We start from the raw sequence: 21,677 nt of genomic DNA, 5'->3' as shown, positions 1-21,677 counted from the left end.
TTCCCTCTATATAGACTCCTGCCTGTGAAAAATAAATGATTTTGCATGTGCTTTCTTACTTTTTGGCGGCTAGACACTAATTTTAAACAATTTTTTATTAATTTAAATATATTGTATGTCAAAATATATTCGAAAGACTGCACTTAAATCTCTTAACCGTTTTTTGCTCCCGGCCAGTTTTCTAAGCTCTCATCCTCTGACGAATCGTTCAACCAGAACTCCGTAGTACTAATTAAAATTTTTTTTACCACGTTTTTATATACTCGCTTTCTTTTTTATTTCATTTTATTTTGCACAAATTTACATATGTACATATAAGCACACTATTTATACTATTGTGAACAACCTAAACGAGCGAAATTCACAATAGCGATATTGTTCATCGAATGAGCTCCATAATACCAAATGAAAATTCGTTCGATCAGCACTTTCGACCACAGTCGAAAATCGAATGCAACTCATAATAGGGGCCTGTATCTAACTAACTAACTAATTAAGTTGGAAGGGCGAAATTCGAGGATGGGGGTAGTTAACTTATTAGTCCTTGACATATATTTTTTTCAAAAATAAATATTGGAAATTTCCAAGGATATTCAAGGATAAACTTTTAAAATGACATTTTAATACTTATTCGTTCTGATGGACCCAAAACATAAATTTGTTTACAAAATTGTTCCTTTTAATTGATACCCATATGTTTATTTTACAATGCACCAAATCTTTTGAATAATTTTTTTATTCTCAGACGTCAGAGAGAAAAACTAAAAACGTAGTTTTACTATATTAGAGTATTTTTAATGCATTATTGTTTACCTCTAAATGCATTTGCAACTGGCATAAGGTCAACAGCTTTTTATGCGGTGTCCCTTTTCACGACGATCAGTTTATTCTCGATTCAACATTTCTTTTTTAATTCACTGACTTTGACTCCCTTCGCACTTCATATTCGAAACGCTCCGAAAACACCCATTCGAGGTGTTAACGTGGAAGTCCCTTTTCACTCTATATCAGGGATGGAATTTCAAAATGTACCTAATGGTCTTCAAAAATAGTGCCGAAAACAAGATGAAAGTACCACCAAATTAAATTTCTTTTAAGGTGTTTTAAACGTAATATATTTTTAGAAATAATATTTTTAAAATACACTGAAGTAATATAATAATTATTAATTAACTAAATTATTACAGTAAATCGCTTTTATGAGGGATTCCTTAGATATATGTATACATAAATTCATAGTAAAATTACACAGAATTCCAATTACGGACGGGAAATACACCGAAATGTAACTATTCTGAAATTTTTACATACGTATGTATATACTTATATGCGAAATAATGGCAATGAGGCATTTTGACCAGTTTCGCCTATTCTTTTCATTGATTATCATACCCGAGCGCACTTGTGCACAAGGGTATTATAACTTTGTTTACATAACGCTTGTTTGTAACAGACAAAACGAATCGAGATAGATATAGGAAAATGTATACATAAATGATCAGAATTAAAAGAGAAATCGATTTAGCGGTGACTGTGTATGTCCGTCCGCCTGTGCTCATGAACGAAACTTGGTACGTGCACTTCTTTCGGGCGTAGGACGGATGAAATTGAAAATTGGCAAACTCGGACAATAACCACGCCTACCTCCCATATAACGATAATTTTCAGAAATACGAAAACTGCGATATTTTACTAACTACTGAAGATTATTCACTCAAAATATACATTTACAATAAGTTTTAGACGAAAAATAGGAATGTTATAAATTCTTGGAAAATGAGCATAGCCACGCCCACTTGCGGTTAAATGGCCGAAAATTTTTAAAATCGGTCAATAACCATGCCCACATCTCATATAACGGTAATTTAGAGAAATACAAAATCTTCGATAAATGAGTAAATATTAAAGCTAATTTATACAAAATTGATGCTTGCAACAATTCTTTACCAAGAAATGCGTTTATAATAAAATTTTGGAAAATGGGTGTGGCACCGCTCACTTATGACAACATATATGTATGTATCTCCGTAATCGTTCTACCAATTTGTGCCATTGTGCGCTTTGGTTATTGTGCTTGCCACATAGAAGCAAAATGTTGAAAATTATTGAAATCGGACTAAATTTACGGCCGCTTTTCATATAACTGCAAATTTCAGAAATGTTTGAAACTTCAAACTTAATAATTGCGCCGGGTATTTAATGTTCGGCTCTGCTCGAACTTTGACTTTCTTACTTCTTTTTGGATTGATTTTATATAAAAGTCTAACTCATAATTTAATAAACACAATATATGTACATATGTACACAAACCGGCATTTCAAACTTTGAATTTCAGAATTTTTAGGAGGAATCCAAGTTTCGATTTTATGTATTTTTTTCCCATATAAAGTGTGTTCGAAAATTTTTTAAGTGGATTAAAATGTATGACACCGTCTGAAAAAAAATCAAAAATCCTCGGGATATTGCAGAAACTTGCACTTTTATTTAATGATTAATTTTAAATTTCTATATTTTATGATTGTGCCAAAACAGGATGAATTGTGCCAATAGAACCTCTGTGAATGAAAGTGCCAAAAATGCTGCCTGTTGAAATGAACGTGGCAATGCTGTGTTCAATGGAAGACTTTAAAAAATTTTCCATGCAAATATTTCCAATGATTTTTAAATCTGAAATGTTCGTGCAAAGTTTCAGATCGAGCACTTTAATTTGATACATGAATTGTGTCAGGAAAATTACCAGATCTAGAAAAACGATATACGAATCCGTAATCTACGACTCAAAAATAAGTTTACGTGTGTGGACGTGTTGTGTATCATTATAGCGCCCCCATAATGTAATGAGCCAATGCTTTAAAATTTGAGCAAGCATCGTCGGAGCTGAGTTGGAAGCACTTCAATTCTGATCGTCTCGTTGCAACTCGAAATTGTAAGAAATATTGTGATTATAATGCTCACATCTACGCAGTGGTGTCGGCGTGGGATGAAGGGGCCGATATTTTGAATTATCTTCGCTCATAGTGTTTTATGGTAGTTCTATATACTTAATATACTGAAATTCCGACAATTTATTATTATGTATTTTCCGTATGATCTAATTATCCTGTTATCATTTTTCAAATGTCCTGTGATCAGTTTGCCTGTGTTTTTTCATCGACTTCCAAAAAGGAGGAGGTTATCAGTTCGTCGGATTTTTTATTTATTTTTTTTTTGTGTATGTTACCTCTTGCATCGGAAAGGTAGTGTCTCAGAGGTGGTCCAATACTCATCTGGTTATATGGTTTAGATCCGATCATTGGATCATGGAATATACATATATATATATATTTAAGTCGGTTTTTTTTTGCTAAAAATTAGTTGTTTGTCGTGACCATTTATTTGTCCTGTGATCAAACAAAAACATTTGACCAATTAAGCATCACTTTTTCAGCGCCCATAAATAGCGTCAGAACCATCGATTACACCAATTATTTAGTTCTAAACCAAATTTACTAAGGACTGTTTGTTTTTATTGTTTTCTTCCATATCAAAGGCATGCCATCTGTCGAGGACGTTTGCTCTGCCTTCAATGTCACCGATGTTGAAATTGATTACACCGAAACAGATATGCAAAATTTAATATCGTACAAATCATTTACACAACATGTTCGTCCTATATTACAAAAGGAAAACCCCAAAATACCAGCGCCCAAGCTAATGATGTTAGTCGCAGCCAAGTGGCGTGAATTTTGCGAAGTAAATCCGAATTTGCAATCGGAGCAGGGGCGCAGTACAGGTGGCGAGGAGGCTGAGGAGCCACGTTCATCGCGGTCATCACGCAATGAGAAGGTAAGTGAAATGATATATGTACATACATATGTATGTACGTGCAAATGTATGCACATATCGCACACCGTCTTTAAAAAAAAAGAGTCACAACTCGAAAATTTGGCGTTTTTGATTAACCTTTTTTATTCACCTTTCAGCAAAATCTGGAGCAATTTTTTGTTATAATTTGTTAAACCTAAGGTAAAGTCGCCCTTGCCCATATGATCATTATCATGTGCTAAGAAATAGTTTTTCGGTGTGCGATATGTAGATAAACCATTAAGCAGTATTTAATTTGGAATTTGAAAATGTCAAAATGCAGTATTGGAAAGTGCGCAAGGGTTTCTCTGTGTATAACTAAAGGTCAGATGTCGAGTTAGGCAACTTACTAATAACGGATTTCTTAACCGCGACTAAATTTTTGCTCTCAGAATTTATTTTACCGTAACCAAAATTGTTAAATTTTTATTGTTTTTTTTTTTTAAATGTTAGCGAAAGTTCAATTCCATTCGTTCACGATGAAACACATTAATTTTTTATCAACATTTTTTGTTCCAAACACCGTAAATGTGTTTTGCCTTGGTAACCGGCCAATTGGAAATGATAACGGCATAATCAATTAGTTTTACCTAACCTCAAAAAACTCATGTCGCAATCTCGAAACTAGTGGTGCAGTAACGAGATAAGAAAAAGGGAAGATCGAAAAAAGCAATTGGGCGAAGCTGTCAAATATGAAGAGATTTTCGTTTCGATTAAGTGGGTACCTATGCCGCTTAGTTTCAGTCTTCAGAATCAATTGCTTAAAACATGCTTATACCACAGCAAAATTTAGAAAGGAAAATTTTCATCTTTTGAAACCATTATTTAGAATAAATTTACAAAAATGAGGGCAAACAGTTTGGCTCATTTCATATCCCTAGTTTAAGTGAATAATAGTAAATGCCAATATTTTTAATATTCAAAAATATATGTGTATGTATGTATGTATATATGTATGTGTATCCTTTTACCTCTAATTAGCCTGATGATATATATGAGGAAGAAGAAGAGGACGAAGACGAGGAGGAGGAAAAGGAAACTTCACGTTCGCGCCGCAAACGTGGCGGTCGTTCGAGCAGCAAAAAAGGTCGACGTTCCGGCAAAGTACCAACATTGAAAATTAAGTTTGGCAAACGTAAACGTGGTAGTTCCGATGAAGATCAGGATGCTAGCGGCGCTTCAGAGCGTGATTCTGATTTGGAATTCGAGAAAATGCTACAAAAATCCGATGATAGTGCCGATGAGAGAGAATCTGCTACACCTGCCGATAAAGTAGAAGCAACTACCGAGGACGCTGCACCAGTTGTGCGCAAGAAAGCCAAAACAAAGATAGGTAATAAGTTTAAGAAGAAGAAGAAGCTAAAGACCACCAGCCGTTTTCCTGATGGCGAGGAGGGTGAGCACGAACACCAAGATTACTGTGAAGTTTGCCAGCAGGGTGGCGAAATTATACTTTGCGATACATGTCCGCGCGCTTATCATTTGGTTTGCTTGGAACCCGAATTGGATGAAGCACCCGAGGGTAAATGGTCGTGCCCGCATTGTGAGGCTGATGGTGGCGCTGCCGAAGAGGAAGACGACGATGAGCATCAGGAATTTTGTCGCGTATGCAAGGATGGCGGCGAACTGCTGTGCTGTGATTCGTGTCCCTCAGCCTACCACACTTTCTGTCTCAATCCACCCTTAGACACCATACCAGATGGCGATTGGAAATGTCCACGTTGCAGTTGTCCGCCACTCTCGGGCAAGGCTGAGAAAATTATCACATGGCGTTGGGTTGAATCGAATGAGCCTTCAACTTCCAAAAAGCCGAAGGCGCGCATGCGCGAATACTTTGTAAAATGGCACAACATGTCCTATTGGCATTGCGAATGGGTATCCGAAGTGCAAATGGATGTGCACCACCCGCTTATGATACGTTCATTCCAACGTAAATACGATATGGAGGAGCCGCCAAAGTTCGAAGAGTCACTGGACGAGGCAGATTCGCGTTATCAACGTATTCAGCGTCACAAGGCCAAGGGCGGCATACAGGTCGAGGATGAGAATGAAGAGTACAAGAAGGACCTGGAAGACCGCTTCTACCGCAATGGTGTAAAGCCAGAGTGGCTGATTGTGCAGCGCGTTATTAATCACCGCACAGCACGCGATGGCACCACGATGTATTTGGTGAAGTGGCGCGATTTGCCTTACGACAAGTCGACGTGGGAGGATGAAACCGATGATATACCTGGGCTGAAGCAAGCCATTGATTACTATCAGGACTTACGTGCGGCCTGCACTTCAGAGTCGACAACATCCCGCGTCGGCAAAAAGGGTAAAAAGGGGCGCAGATCAAAGGTAAAGGAAATTGAGGATGAAGATCGCGGTCAGCGACGCTATACGCCACCACCAGATAAACCAACTACCGACTTGAAGAAAAAATACGAAGGCCAACCACAATTCTTGGATGAAACTGGGATGCAGCTGCATCCATACCAGATCGAAGGCATCAACTGGTTGCGTTACTCTTGGGGTCAAGGCATCGATACCATATTGGCCGATGAGATGGGTCTTGGAAAGACCATACAAACGGTCACTTTCTTATATTCGCTGTATAAAGAGGGTCACTGCAAAGGTCCCTTCCTGGTTGCTGTACCACTCTCCACCATCATTAATTGGGAGCGTGAATTCGAGTTGTGGGCACCAGATTTTTATTGTATAACGTATGTGGGCGACAAGGATTCGCGTGCAGTTATACGCGAAAATGAGTTATCCTTCGAAGAGGGCGCCATACGTGGCGGCAAAGCTTCGCGCCTGCGCACCACGCAATTCAAATTTAACGTACTGCTGACCAGCTACGAACTAATTTCCATGGACGCGGCTTGCTTGGGCTCCATTGACTGGGCGGTGCTGGTCGTGGATGAGGCGCATCGCTTAAAGAGTAATCAAAGCAAATTCTTCCGCATATTGAATAGCTACAACATCGCTTACAGAATGCTGCTGACCGGTACACCATTGCAAAATAATTTGGAGGAATTGTTCCATCTGCTGAACTTCCTTAGTCGAGACAAATTTAGCGACTTGAATGCTTTCCAGAATGAATTTGCCGATGTGTCGAAAGAGGAACAGGTTAAGCGTTTGCACGAAATGCTCGGACCACACATGCTGCGTCGTCTCAAAGCCGATGTGCTAAAGAATATGCCCTCGAAATCGGAATTCATTGTACGTGTGGAACTTTCGGCTATGCAGAAGAAGTTCTACAAATTCATTTTAACCAAAAACTACGAGGCACTAAACTCGAAGAGCGGTGGCAATTCCTGCTCGCTGATCAACGTCATGATGGATCTGAAGAAATGCTGCAACCATCCCTACTTATTCCCCTCGGCCGCTGAGGAGGCGCCCACCACTTTGGGTGGCATGTACGAGATAAATGCGCTAACCAAGGCCGCGGGCAAGTTGGTTTTACTCTGTAAGATGCTGAAGCAGCTGAAAGAGCAAGGACATCGTGTGCTAATCTTTTCGCAGATGACCAAGATGTTAGACATACTCGAAGATTTCCTCGAAGGCGAGGGTTACAAGTATGAGCGCATTGATGGTGGTATTACAGGCAGCTTGCGTCAGGAGGCTATCGATCGTTTCAATGCGCCCGGCGCACAACAATTCGTTTTCTTGCTCAGTACACGCGCCGGTGGTTTGGGTATTAACTTGGCTACAGCTGACACGGTCATCATTTATGACTCAGATTGGAATCCACACAACGACATTCAGGCATTTTCACGCGCTCATCGTATTGGCCAGGCGAACAAAGTTATGATATATCGGTTTGTGACGCGTAACTCAGTGGAGGAGCGTGTTACACAGGTGGCCAAGCGTAAGATGATGTTGACCCACTTGGTGGTGCGACCTGGCATGGGCGGTAAAGGCGCGAACTTCACTAAGCAAGAATTGGATGATATTCTACGTTTCGGTACGGAGGAGCTGTTCAAAGAAGATGGCGATAAGGAAGAGGCAATTCATTACGATGACAGGGCTGTGGCTGAGTTGCTTGATCGCTCGAATCGTGGTATTGAAGAGAAGGAGTCGTGGGCTAATGAGTATTTGTCGTCATTTAAGGTGGCCTCGTATGCCACCAAAGAAGAGGATGAGGAAGAGGAGACGGAAATCATTAAACAGGAAGCCGAAAACTCCGATCCGGCATATTGGGTAAAGCTGTTGCGCCACCACTACGAGCAGCATCAAGAAGATGTCAGCCGCACACTCGGCAAAGGTAAGCGTGTGCGCAAGCAGGTCAACTATACCGATGGTGGCGTTGTGCCAGCGGATACAACACGCGACGATGGCAATTGGCAAGATAATACTTCCGAATACAATTCCGATTATTCGGCCGGCTCAGAAGAGGATGGCGGCGATGACGATTTCGATGAGCAGAATGGCGCTGTAGACGGCCGCAAAGCCAAGCGTCGCGTGGAACGCCGCGACGACCGTCCATTGCCGCCCTTGTTGGCACGTGTCGGCGGCAACATTGAAGTGCTGGGTTTCAATGCGCGTCAACGAAAGAGTTTCTTAAACGCAATTATGCGCTTTGGCATGCCGCCACAGGATGCATTCAACTCACAGTGGCTGGTGCGAGATTTGCGCGGAAAATCCGAGCGCAACTTCAAGGCTTATGTGTCGCTCTTTATGCGTCATCTATGCGAGCCGGGCGCAGATAACGCTGAGGCGTTTGCTGATGGCGTGCCGCGTGAAGGTTTATCACGTCAACATGTGTTGACACGCATTGGCGTCATGTCGTTGATACGCAAGAAAGTGCAGGAATTTGAACACATCAACGGCTACTACAGCATGCCCGAGCTAATACTGAAGCCGTGTGAGCCTGTGCGCGGTCAAATCAGTGGCCTGCCGAAGCTGATTGATGGGCAGCCAGTTGCAGCGGGTGGAGAGGCTGAAGGTGCAAAGCTAACTGAAGACAAGAGCGCTACGACGAGCACTAGCGCCACACCGGCTACGAGTGCTGCGCCAAGCCCCGCACCAGCATCGGAAAAGGGCGAAGACAAGGCGGCGAGTGATGATATTAAAAAAGAAAACGAGTCCGGCAATGCTTTAAGTGGCGATGCTAACGAGCAGAAATCTGAATTGAGTAGTGAGACAAAAGATGAACAGAAGGTTGAGGTCTCGTCATCGAGCGGTGATGTGAAAAGCGAGAAGAGCGAAGAAAAAGATAAAACTGATGGCGAGCTTGGAAAAGATGTCAAAATGGAGACCACCGAAGGTGGCGGCAGTGAATTAAAGAAGGAAGACGACGGCGACGGTGGCTCATCTAAAGACGCTAAAGACTCCAAGAAAGATGCAACCAATGCCGTAAAGGACGAAAGTAAGCCAGAACAGAAGCCTAAAGAAGAGCCTACCACGACAATTATCGACGACGACGATGACGACGTGATGATCGTCAAAGAAGATGGTGAATTGGAGAAACCCACCACATCGGCCAACACATCGAGTGGCTCGCTTGGCACCACTGGCGCTAATGGTAAGGAACAAAAACCGAAGATCGAAGAGAGTCTCGAAGTGTTAAAACGCAAATTTATGTTCAACATCGCCGATGGTGGCTTCACCGAGTTACACACTCTCTGGCTGAACGAGGAGAAGGCCGCCGTGCCAGGGCGTGAGTATGAAATTTGGCATCGCCGCCACGACTATTGGCTGCTGGCGGGCATTGTCACACATGGTTACGGCCGCTGGCAAGACATACAAAACGACATACGCTTTGCTATCATCAATGAACCTTTCAAAATGGATGTTGGTAAAGGAAACTTCTTGGAGATAAAGAATAAATTTTTGGCGCGTCGCTTTAAACTGCTCGAGCAGGCATTGGTTATTGAGGAGCAATTGCGACGCGCAGCATTCCTTAATTTGACACAAGATCCAAATCATCCGGCAATGTCGCTAAATGCACGCTTCGCTGAAGTCGAATGTCTCGCCGAGTCGCATCAGCACTTGAGCAAGGAATCGCTGGCCGGCAATAAGCCAGCCAACGCTGTGCTGCACAAAGTGCTCAATCAGTTGGAGGAGCTGCTGTCCGATATGAAGAGCGATGTTTCGCGTCTACCTGCCACATTGGCGCGCATACCACCCGTGGCGCAACGCCTGCAGATGTCTGAGCGCTCGATACTCTCGCGCTTGGCTGCCACAGCGGGCAATACATCTAATGCGGGTATGTAATTTTGTGTTTTGTATTTTGTTTATTTTTTTGTTTAACTTAAATATGTATTTCGTTTTCCTTACAGCCCAACTAATGGCGCAGTTTCCAGCCGGTTTCCAAGGCACCACCTTGCCCGCTTTCGCTGGTGGCCCAGCAGGAAATTTCGCTTCATTCAGACCACAATTCTCCGTACCTGGGCAATTGTCCAGCTCAACTGGCAGCAACGCAACAAACAATTAATACAACTTACACTTTTAATTTTGTGTTTATGTTATTTTTTAAAATACATATTCTTTGCGTACTATTTAATTTTAAAATTTAATTTCATTCTCACATAAAAATATGCAAAATTATATGTATGAATATGTTTAGTTATAAACAGCATCAAAATACAGAACCAAACTATTAAAAACATTTTCTTTATTGTCAAATAATTTAAATGTAACATTTGAGTAATAAACTTGCATTACAATACATAATAACCACATAACGATAACAAATCACCGATTTTGCGCTCTACAACATATGAAGCAAATGTGTTGGACGTAAGCGTCAATCAGAGAATAGTACTCGGGCTAAAAATAATCCGATTAGTAAGCATATGTATGTAAGAATTCCTCAGTTCGAAGATTACGCGACATTGACAAATTATTCATTGGGTCTGTTTTTTCCACGTCGCCGGCTGTTTCTGTTTTGCCGGCTGTCGGGCTGTTTGAGAGAGTAATTTGTGTCTCAAATTAGCCTGAGATCGCTCGAACTTTGTTTGCGGGCGAGTTTGTTAAATTGCCAGAAGAAGAAAAGTGAAAAATACGCATTTTTCATATAATTTTTCTGGATCATTTGTGCAACTAATTTAATCCTTTTACATTTAGTTTCGGCACGAAATGGGTTTTTTGCGTTCCCGTTCTTCTGGGCAGTTTTCCCCTTTTTTGTGAGAGAAATCAAAAAAGCAAACATTAATATTTCGTCGCCTGGGTAAAAGATTGTCGTAAGCATCATACGTACGTGTGTAACACACGACAATCTTTTACCCAGGCGACGAATTGTTTCCTTCCCTTAACCCTTACATACATAACAAAGTAGAGTAAATAAATTACGGTTAAATTTGTAGTTTGTAATTTAATATATTATTGTGGAAATATAAACACTTTTCGTAAAAGAAAAATATAAAATGATACCAAGTCTTTTTGTTACGCCTTTGGTAGACGTATATTTGGTAGATGAATATTTCGTCAAAACCACAAATGTTTTAATTAAGGCCGAAATTGAGTCTTGATGCCTTTTTTCTCAATATACCGAAGCCCCGCCATTTATGAAGGAAACTAGCAGCATTACCTTGGCTAATATCCACATGTGTTTATATAATATATCGATTCCAGCGCCACCTATCGGATAAATTTTTATACAATTGTTGTTTACTTTAGTGTACGTTTACGCAATAAGGCAAATCGGACTACAAATACCAAATTTTCAAATATTTTAACATCGGCGCCACCTACCGGGTATAACTTAAGCATATACCTGTCCAGGTGACCCCATAAATTCAAAAACTAAATTTCATTAACATCGCAGACATAGGAACAGTAAGAATTCACACGGAGCCAAATCAGGTGATTGATTACGGGGCTTTGGAAGTGATTAAAAGGTTCCTTTAGGTTGTTGGAAGAGGACGTTGCTCACAGATATCGGAGTGTGCTGGGGTATTGATACTGGCCGGGTTTCCTCAAGTCGATCACGGCCCGAATCATGGTATACGCGATCGAATGATTGCTCCTTTACAGCCGGTTTCACGAGCAATTTAAATGGAAAATGATTTTTTATTTTCTGTCAATTTCCATATTAAATTCATAAAATTAAAATCATTTTTCACTTAAATTGCTTTCGTGAAATTCGCTGTTAGAATCAAATGAAATAAAATAATCTCAAAATGAGTTTTATTCAACTTAGAAGCCGTGATTCGGGCTCTGGTTATGTTGAATCCTGAGATAGCGGTTATAAATTAACCTTAAAAAGCGACGAAAATTATTTGATAGTGTCTCAGTTATAGGTCTGTTAAATAGAAAATATCAGGTACTATGTGAACAGTATGTCACTTCAATAAACTGCTTCAGCAACACTGTAGGGCCGCTAAAATGACACCAAAAACCCCCAAAACAGGTGAATTTCCCAATCAGGTAATTTTCCCCAAGATATTTACATTTTAAGTTTGCATTGCGGATGAAAAAATTCAAATTTTAACAGGGAAAATGTTACTCATACGCCATATACGGTTATGCACAAGTACAGCCATGTACGATATGGCGTATAAGTAACATTATTTCCTGTGCCCTATTTCATACAAAAAATTATTCCACATTTTCATATGAAGATTCACAACTTGTTTATTTATCCATCTATTTTCATCATTAGGAGTTTTAATTTTTTGCAAAAGAACAGACTTTAATTTTTTCAGTTAGATTTTCTTTAATTAATTTTTTTTCCATAAAAATGAAAATATCTTGGCGGAAAATTACCTTATCTAGAAAAACGGTATATAGTAGATCCGTTATCTTCGATCCTATATTAAGTTCACGTGTTTCGGGGTATTTTTGTGTCATTTCAAAACTTGAGATTTACCAATTGGAACGCCGATAAATCAACTACATGTATTTTGTCATTAAATAACTTGCGAAATGAAGCTCCCGAACACTAACAAGCAAAAGGTAAAAAATGTTATGCTGAAATAAGATTACAAAATTTTTAAGAGGCAAGTAAAATATATATAAAAAAAAGGCAGGGGCTAAAACCGGCACTGTTATTGACACTGCGCACACAGCATTGTGAAATATGTTGTAGAGCACAAAAAAAAAAGAAAGTTTGAAACCATACATTTTTATCGCTCGATATTTACAATAGACTCCAATCATACTGTGCTACATACAGCAAAGAAATAAATAGCTACATTTGCATATTTTAATAAATAGAAATCCATTATATCAGACTACACCAATATATAAATACATATATCACTTTACTGCATACATATTCGAAATATCAACTCTCAATGTCCACTTAATCAATAGTTATTCAAATAATATCAAATCAAAACGCAAAACAATCTTTTTATGTGTTTGAAAGTATTTGTCAATACTAATTACGATTATTCCATTAAAAAAAAGACACCTATGATTACATTACAATCAATATTGCATATACACAATGAATATTCAACTGCATGTGTAATAAATGGGAGAAATATATAAAAAGACCTTCGTCTAATTTTAGTTCATTTGGTGTTTATTTTTTTTTTTCAACCACCTACATGCAAAAAATTCACGTATGCAGAATGTCTCAAACAAATGCTAACTTGGTACATTTACACTATTTTACCAATATACTTATGTACACTTGTCTCATTGTCTTCGTCACTGCCTCTGATTTTTCGAATGCAGTGAATTCGGCAAATGATTTGATGTAAGCGGCCAATTTGGTGAAGTTTCGTTGTAATTTGCGATCATTTTTCTTTCATACAAAAAAAAAATCCGTTTTACGAGACTCATTTAAAAAGTCCTTAGAATACCTAAGAATGAAACAAATTTTGTCGGTAAAATGGTCTTATTGGTTTTTAACATAACCTTCGGCATGATTCATAAACTTTTTCATACGCTTAACCGTTGGACATGGCATGCCGCATGCTAGTGTTTGTGCAGCATTTGTATGCACTAATCGACGTGAGCAATTTTTAAATAACGTGGAATCATAGTTGCCAACTTGGTGCTTTAAGCACTAGATTTAGTGCTTTTTGAAAATTAAAACGCCAAAAAAATTATTTTTTAGTGCTTTTTTTCTGAACTTAAATTACTTCGAGATAGTTAAAATCTGAAATAATTTGAAATATTTAAAGCTGTGGCAGCACTGAATTGACAAGAATCTACAAATTTAAATGGACTAAAATACAACCATGATTGATAAAAAGCTGAAGTTGCAAACCCACCTTGTTAAATTCTATTCGCGTTGAAAATGCTAGTACGCAAGTAAGTTAAGTATTTCTTTTTTTCTTTTCTAATTTGTACAAATTTTGTTTTTTTTTTACCACCTGAGTAAAACACATCGTTTCTTGGTGCTGAATCCAAATCTGGCCTCACAATTGCTCTAGCACTAGAATTTTGAGATATCCTAACCTCAAAGTGCCAAAAACACGGTTTTTAGCGATATTTGAGGTTATATAATAAAAACATCAAATTATTTGCTCATTTCTAATTAGGGCATCATTTTCGTTTGTTGCGATTCGATTTTTCTTTCTCGAGATATACCAGTTTTAATGTGCAGTACTTCGGTATTATGTTATGAAAAAAGCATCCCTTGATTCAAAAAAATTTGGTGCTTTAAGTGTGGTAAAACGCTTTTTTGGTGCTTTTTGAAAATCAAAAGATGGCAACACTGCGTGGAAAATGGCCATGCAATATTAGGTACGTACGCTTAAAATTTCCTTTCAAAGGCAAAAAATACCCAGAATAGTAGCGAACAGAAAATTTGCAGAACTTGCGAGTTAAGGTGGCCTCAAATAGATGATTTGAAGTATTCGGAATATAAAGATTGCCATAAGAAAGATGAAGCACCGCAGTGTACCGTATCGCACCTGTGTGAGGGCCTTTGCTTTTTATCGTTATCGCATCGAATACGATATCGTATCGCACCGGTAGTATCGCTATGCCTGAGGCCACCTATAGACATAGAATTTTTTTTACATTCAAAAGTGTAAAATTGCAAACCTTAAAAAACTGATCATAAAGTGTTATCCTGACACAGTTTATTGACTAAAGCAGTGCCAGGCAAATACACACGCACACATAGTACACATACATACATAGTACACATAGGCTCGTGAGGCTACTGGTTGTCTGGCACAGGACAAAAGGAATAATTACTTACTTCTTACAAGTTAAGTCTTATTTTATCCTTTTTAACTTCCAGCCCATCAAACATTCATAAAATTCAATTTTGTGATTTGCGTAAATTCCAACCAGCTTGCTGACAAATTGCTGGTGGCGAACATTTTTCCATCAAAGACTACACAAGCCACATCGCCTCAAAAACAAATTTCACTTTGCGCGCACAATTTTCGCTAGATTGCAATTTGAAGGGGTTAGAATCAAAAGGAGCTAAGTAGATTTGAAAATTTTTTCAGATAATTATGGTTAAAGTTGATTACTTATTGTCAATTCTGGGTAAATGCATTTGAAATGATTCTTGCCTAAATGAATGCAGGTTAATTAACTAATTCAAAGAATGTTTACTCTTTGCCACCAAATAAACACTATATTTAACTATACAAATATGGGTATAACTTATATTTAAAAAAAAATTTCACTTAGACCCTCTAACCCCTTCATTTGTAATAATTATCAGGTTATCGAACAGGCCAAATAATTATCAGGTACGCGAATGAAACTACAACACCGTACAAACCGATATTGCACGACCCTACTTGATGTTCATCGACAAGCGAAGTACGGCCACGCTTGAATGCTGCATTTTACCAATTAAAAACGCTGGCCTTTGTGGTGTATCATCACTTAAGCGAGCCATAGTCAGGCAACAGATCAAGGTATTCCGAGTAATAAGAAATGTGTTGGTTTACTCCTTATGCGCGTAGCATTTCTCTTTCAGTGTGATTTTTTGAGTTGAAATTTCAAAAATAATCGTTATTTGCGGTCCCTGGTATTATCAATATAACAACTCATTAGCTTAAAACAAATTAAACGTAGTACGAATGTATGTATATACAGTTATGTTCACAAAAAATAGTTGTAAAATGTATTTACAAGTTTTGCAATTTTTTCTGTCCTTACTTAATTTAAATTTTTTATAAAAATATATTTAATTCTATAACAAAAACCATGTAAGTTGACGTTCCAAAGAAGAAGAAAAATTTCTAAAAACTGAAAAAACTATTCATCAAAATATAAACTTTTTGATCCGAATTTTCAAAAAAAAAAAAAATTGGAGTATGCAGTTTTGTAGCCCATTCAGTTTCAGAAGAAGACGAGCTCGAGTCAGAATTTGTTTCCATATTTTAATATTTTAAGCTACAAATTTAAAATATATTTAGATGGTGTGCTTATTAAATACAACATTCACATTAAAATGTTGACCGAAAGGTATAATACCGAATTATCGCTAAACGAATTTTCGAGTACGAATGAAATAGAATAGTGTTAAATGTGTTTGTGCAAGTAAAATTACAAGTGGGCGAACATAAAAAATCAAAGTAAAGCTACATATGTATATCCAGTGATCGGACTTCTACCACATTGTGGTAGATCTGCCACTTTTTTGAGCATCTACCACATCTACCACACAAGGTCTGAAATCTACCACATATTCGCATTTTTGAGTAGTTTTATTTTTGCTCGACATAATTTTCTTAAGTTTAAGAGCAAAAATTGTCCAACACTAAACACTAACAACAGGCAGAATGGGATTATAAAATAAACTGTAAAATATTAAATTTTCTCAATATTCAATTTTTCGACAGGAAACGTGGTTTTTATTGTGTTAAATTGCAAAATATATGATTTATAAAAATAATTAATAGCGAAAATGTTAAAAAACGGCGATTTTTGTGAAAGTAGTAGCAAATTTCAGTGCATCTAAAGTTTCTAAAGCGTTGTTTACTTTTACTTGAAAATTGTCAAAATCGGCAAATCCCAAGTAGCGGTTTCTGGAACGTGCCCCATTTGTTCGCTACATCGTGATGTGATAAAAAGAAAAACTGTTCAAAATATGTTCGAAAAAAATCTTGATAGGGAAGGAATTGCTTTACACGTTCAAGGAAAAAAATTGCCAAAACTCAACGCAATTTTTAGCAACTTCAATCTTGCACTTTATTATACTAAAAATAAATTTTTTTTAGATTCTAATTAAAATGTTTGCAATTTATGTGAAACCTTGCAGAATTTTTTAATTTTTGTACAAAGTTTTATCCAAAACCTGAGATCTACCACATTTTTTTGAAATCTACCACATTTTTTTCCAGATTCTACCACACAAATTTTGTTTGAAGTCCGATCACTGCATATATCATATCCAACCATCGGTAGTTTGCACCTTTTCCAAATTTTTAGAATTTACATCGCACAAGAAGCTCAAAAGCAGCAGTAGTCATCTTCAGTATGAAATACTAAGTCTCTTCAAGGTGCTTCATGTTTTGCAGGTTTTAACAAAAACAAACTTAATGGCTTTTTAAAATAAAAATGTATGTTTTTCTTAAAAAAATACGTAATCAATTATAAGATAACAAAACAGTTATAAAAAAAAATAGTTAAAATTTGGAAAAAAAGTATAGCTTTTGATATAGTTAATTACGTATTTATTTAAGAAAAAATAAATTTTTATAAAAAATGGCTATAATTTCGTTGTTCTAGTTTTTCTCGAAATATGTATATTTTGTTCATATATCAAATGAAAGGTATTTCAATAGCTTTTCCAACAATATCCATCGGTTCATTAATTCGCGAAATATAAGCATTTGAAAATATTAAAAGATCCACTTTTGCTACCGCCTAGCGCGCCCTATTAATTTGAAGCAAAAAATTTTTAAACTGCTAGAATCAATGGAAGAAGACGAACCACGTCCACTTTTTTCTTTGCTTTTTTTAAACTTAACGCGCCCTATTCTTTACTTATGCCCAACAATTTCGAGATTTTCGGTATTGTAGGGACTTATTTCTATCGATTTTGTTATTGATTTGGTTATCGATATTTTTATAGATTTTGGTATCGATTTTGCTTTCGATATTATTTATCGAGTTTGTTATCGATAATTTTATCGGTTTCTTTTCGATATTTTTATTGATGTTACTATCGATTTGGTTATTGATACGAGGATAGCGATAAAAGTACCTAAAGATGAAGATAGAGGAAGAAAGATTAAAATAAATGTAAATACATATGAATGTATAAAGAAAAGGATATAGAGACACAGAGACTCAACCTGGGAACTATTTTCGGAATGTCGGTATTCTCGGGACTTATCGATATAATAATCCATACTTTATCGATCCTGTTATCGATTTTATTATCGGTATTTTATGGAATGTGCCATCGATAATTTTATGGGCTTTGTTATCGATATTTTTATCGATACACATGATGTGACATCATATGACAGAACATCCCTTGATATGACATCATTTGGCATGACATGTCATCCTATCACATCACTTCAAATTACATCACACGAAATCACATCACCAGGGCCGAAAAGTTTAAGCTTTTGCTTGGAATTGCTTATTTTGCTTATTCAGGGTTTCCAAGCTTAATTTTAACGATCATACTTATTTTGCTTATTTCAATGTATGTATAAAGTCAAGTACGAACCTTAAAAAAAAAAACGGTGAAGAAATGAAATGCTATTATTTCGTGTGTGTTAATTATAGCGTCCAAAGAGTTTTGACATCTGATATTTTACAGCCTGCTGTTGTACTCTTCACTAACACACTTTAGCAACCCATAGTAGAAAGCGTAGAAAATTTCTTAAGAACTTTGTACTACTTAAGAAAATTTGGCTCAATAAATTTTTCTGGACCATTTCTTAAGCGTTTTTTATTCGCCTAACTAAAAAAAAAATGTTGGCAATTAATAACATAAAAACAGATTTGGTTTTTATTAATTCGTAACTTTCTGCTTGGTTACATAAATTTAAAACCAATGGTTTGTCTCTACGGGAAGGCATTGGTGTTATTGAAGAAATTAAAAGCAATTTATCTCAAGTGGAATATAACGAGTATTTAAAAAATTAAAATGACCAGCGCAGATCTCTATTATTTGAGAATATTAAGCAACACTTGATTGCCCATTGTAATTTTTCAATACTTAAAATAAACTGAATAAAAAACAAAACATTAAACTGTACTTACATTTTGTTGTTTTGTGAGCATATTTGCAAGCATATTTATCAACGGTTTAGTGCTTATATAAGCGCTTAAAATGGATTTTCTTGCTTATTTTCTTCGGCCTGCACATCACATTGCATCGAATTACCTGACATCACATCAGATAGCATCTTAACACGTCATCGCACCTCATCATCTAGATGAAGCAAAGGATAAATGCAAAGATATAAGTAATAGATAAAAACAAAGCTGAAGACCAAGGTAAATTTAACCGTTTTTCTTTTACAAGAACAGTAGAGTATAAAGATAAAAATAAATATAAAGGAAAACTGAATAACTGAATTTTCTTAAATTTTGTCTAGAGTTTGAAAATTTTATTTACATGAGTTTTGTTTGTAGAATGAGTTATTAGTATCTACATTTAAAAAAAAAATTTACGAAAAAATCAGCATGAAAATATTTTGAATAGCATAAAAAATTGATGTAAGATACTTTATGATTTTCGAAAAAATCAGCATGAAAATATTTTGAATAGCATAAAAAAATTAATGTAAGATACTTTTATGATTGACTGTACTTTCTGAACATATATCAGAAAGGTTTGATAATTTAATGAAAAATTTTAATTTTTTAATACGTTTTGGCTGTTCACACGTGGTTATCTGGTTATGTGGTTATATTTTTTATACGGTTCACAATAATCAAATGCACTAGACAATATTACTTTTTAAACAGATAACCCGATAACCGGGCAAGTGTGAACACCCATATTTTTAATTTTTTTTTAATTTTAGGGTCATTCCATTGAAAAGAGGAAAGCGACATAAATTTAAATATGCCCTAATTATCACTATTTCAGTAGTAACCTCTTTTTAAATGACTACATTTCATTTAATCATATTAAAAAATCAAAAGAAGTTTTAATTTTTGTCCATGGAAACTTTTGTTTCATGCATAATTACTTTACACCAGTCACAAGGAGATGTCCCACCAGTCACACTTTAAATATTTTTTTAAATTTCTATGAAGATTATATAAGCCTCATATAAACGAAAGCGTATAATTCATATTTTACAACACAAAAACATCGTTCGTGAAGATTAAAAGGTTTGGCTAAAATTCATCTTTGAGTGCACAAGGGTAAAATAGAGTTATTTTCAGTGTCCCACCAGTCACATTCATTCTATTGATAGTTCCATAAAACTAAGAAATCGTTAGGTATTTTTGTTAAAGCAATTTTATACATTACTTATCGTTCTATGATAAAAAAAATATCTTTCGCTGTTGTATAAGTTCCGACGGCATAGTTAAAATTCACATTCTGGAGTAAAATGTCCCATCAGTCACAATGGAATGGCCCTTGAGTTACTCCGTATTATGAGAGTTTATTGGATTTTTTTTTTAATATTTTAGTTTAGAAGTCGTCGCCGGCAGATAGTTCAGGCGTTATTTCATTAAAGCCCATACACAGATATCCATTGGGTAAGAATGTCCTCCAACCTCGTTAACCGCCTAAACCTCGTAAATAAATCTGGTTTTCCATAAAAATTAAGTAAGTTTACGAGGTTTGCATGGTTACGAGGCATATACGCGTTTAGGTGAATTGCACTATTGTTTGTAGCATTTTTTTTTTTTTAAGTCTGTTATTTTTTAATTTTTTCCTTGTTAAAGTTTGATTTTTTTTCATAAAAATTAAAATCAGCCTTATCACGCGTTTCATTTTCCCCGAACCGGTTCCCTTTTCACTTTTGATTTTCTTGCATTTACTATGGGCGGATGAAAAATTTTCGTGTGAAATTTTTTTTTCGGGGAAAATTACCCGACCTAGAAAAACGCTATACAGAACCAAAACTTGAGATTTTCCCTACAAGTGTCAAATCTTTATTCTTGCTCTTATTGCTTCACCTGATATGATTTCACTATCACATAGATCATCATTCTGCATGAAACCGAGTTTTTTAGGCGAAAGAGGAAAGGGAGCAATTCCGACTCACCCTAGGTTAGCTCTCGGATAGTCCCCATTGTTACCAGTAATAGTCGCTCATAATCCCCTTGCCAATGGTTTCAACTGCCATTTTTAACACTGACGAAAAATACCGGTCCAACAACTCGCCCGTCCTATTGTGGTTAATTGTCCTTGGTATACATATCTTGTAACGTATCAGCTAAAAAGTCGAATGTTTCAGAACATGCAAAAATTTTATTAAAAGTAGTCCGATTTTTAGAGCGAAACTGGCACGAAAGGGTTAAATATTCATACGCTGCCGGAAAAAGTATTGGCACAGAGAATTTTTTTAAATATATCTATGCAACACTTTTTTATTTGTTTTTCCGCAAATTTTTAATAAAAATATGGTTCTTGTTACAACAAAAAATATAAAAATATAATTTTGAAACTTTGTGAAAAGCTCGGGAAAATTAAATAAAATTTCATGCAAATTTCCAATTGTTTAATCAGATTTTTTAGAATTTTTTTGAGCATGAATTTGCATGAAAATTTATTCAATTTCCCGAGTTTTGCACAAAGTTTAAAAATTATATTTTCATATTTTTGGTTGTAATAAGAACCAGAAAATCTGGTTAAAAAGTTTAAAATTTGCATCAAAAGTTATTAAATTTTCGCGAGCTTTGCACAAAGTTTTGAAACTATATTTGTATGCTTTTTGTTGTAGAATGAACCATATTTTTATAATAAACTTGCGGAAAAAATTTGAATAAATATTGTAGCATATGTTGTGAAAAATTCTCTGTGCCAATACCTTTTTCCGGCAGTGTAC

General features: G+C 36.3%; 1 protein-coding gene across 2 annotated transcripts in view; it reads left to right on the top strand.

Annotated features, from left to right (window-relative positions):
* LOC118739015 (chromodomain-helicase-DNA-binding protein Mi-2 homolog) overlaps positions 1-10,304 on the top strand; it is a 73,448-nt gene extending 63,144 nt beyond the window's left edge. Inside the window, exons 1-3 of one of the 2 annotated variants that reach the window (XM_036470097.1) lie at positions 3,531-3,825; positions 4,825-10,036; positions 10,110-10,304. In XM_036470097.1, coding sequence (XP_036325990.1) covers positions 3,532-3,825; positions 4,825-10,036; positions 10,110-10,264 — 5,661 coding nt within the window. In that variant the 5' untranslated portion in view covers position 3,531 and the 3' untranslated portion in view covers positions 10,265-10,304. Of the gene's footprint in view, positions 1-3,530; positions 3,826-4,824; positions 10,037-10,109 lie in introns of those variants that run through there. The other variant, XM_036470096.1, reaches the window with a different exon arrangement.
* Positions 10,305-21,677: the final 11,373 nt, after the last annotated feature.

This window comes from Rhagoletis pomonella, unplaced genomic scaffold (genome assembly GCF_013731165.1).
Source record: "Rhagoletis pomonella isolate Grant_MI unplaced genomic scaffold, Rhpom_1.0 Rhpom_scaffold_00005, whole genome shotgun sequence".
NCBI lineage: Eukaryota > Metazoa > Arthropoda > Insecta > Diptera > Tephritidae > Rhagoletis > Rhagoletis pomonella.
Note: the sequence above shows the minus strand (reverse complement) of the source record. Positions and strands in the feature narration are given on the sequence as shown.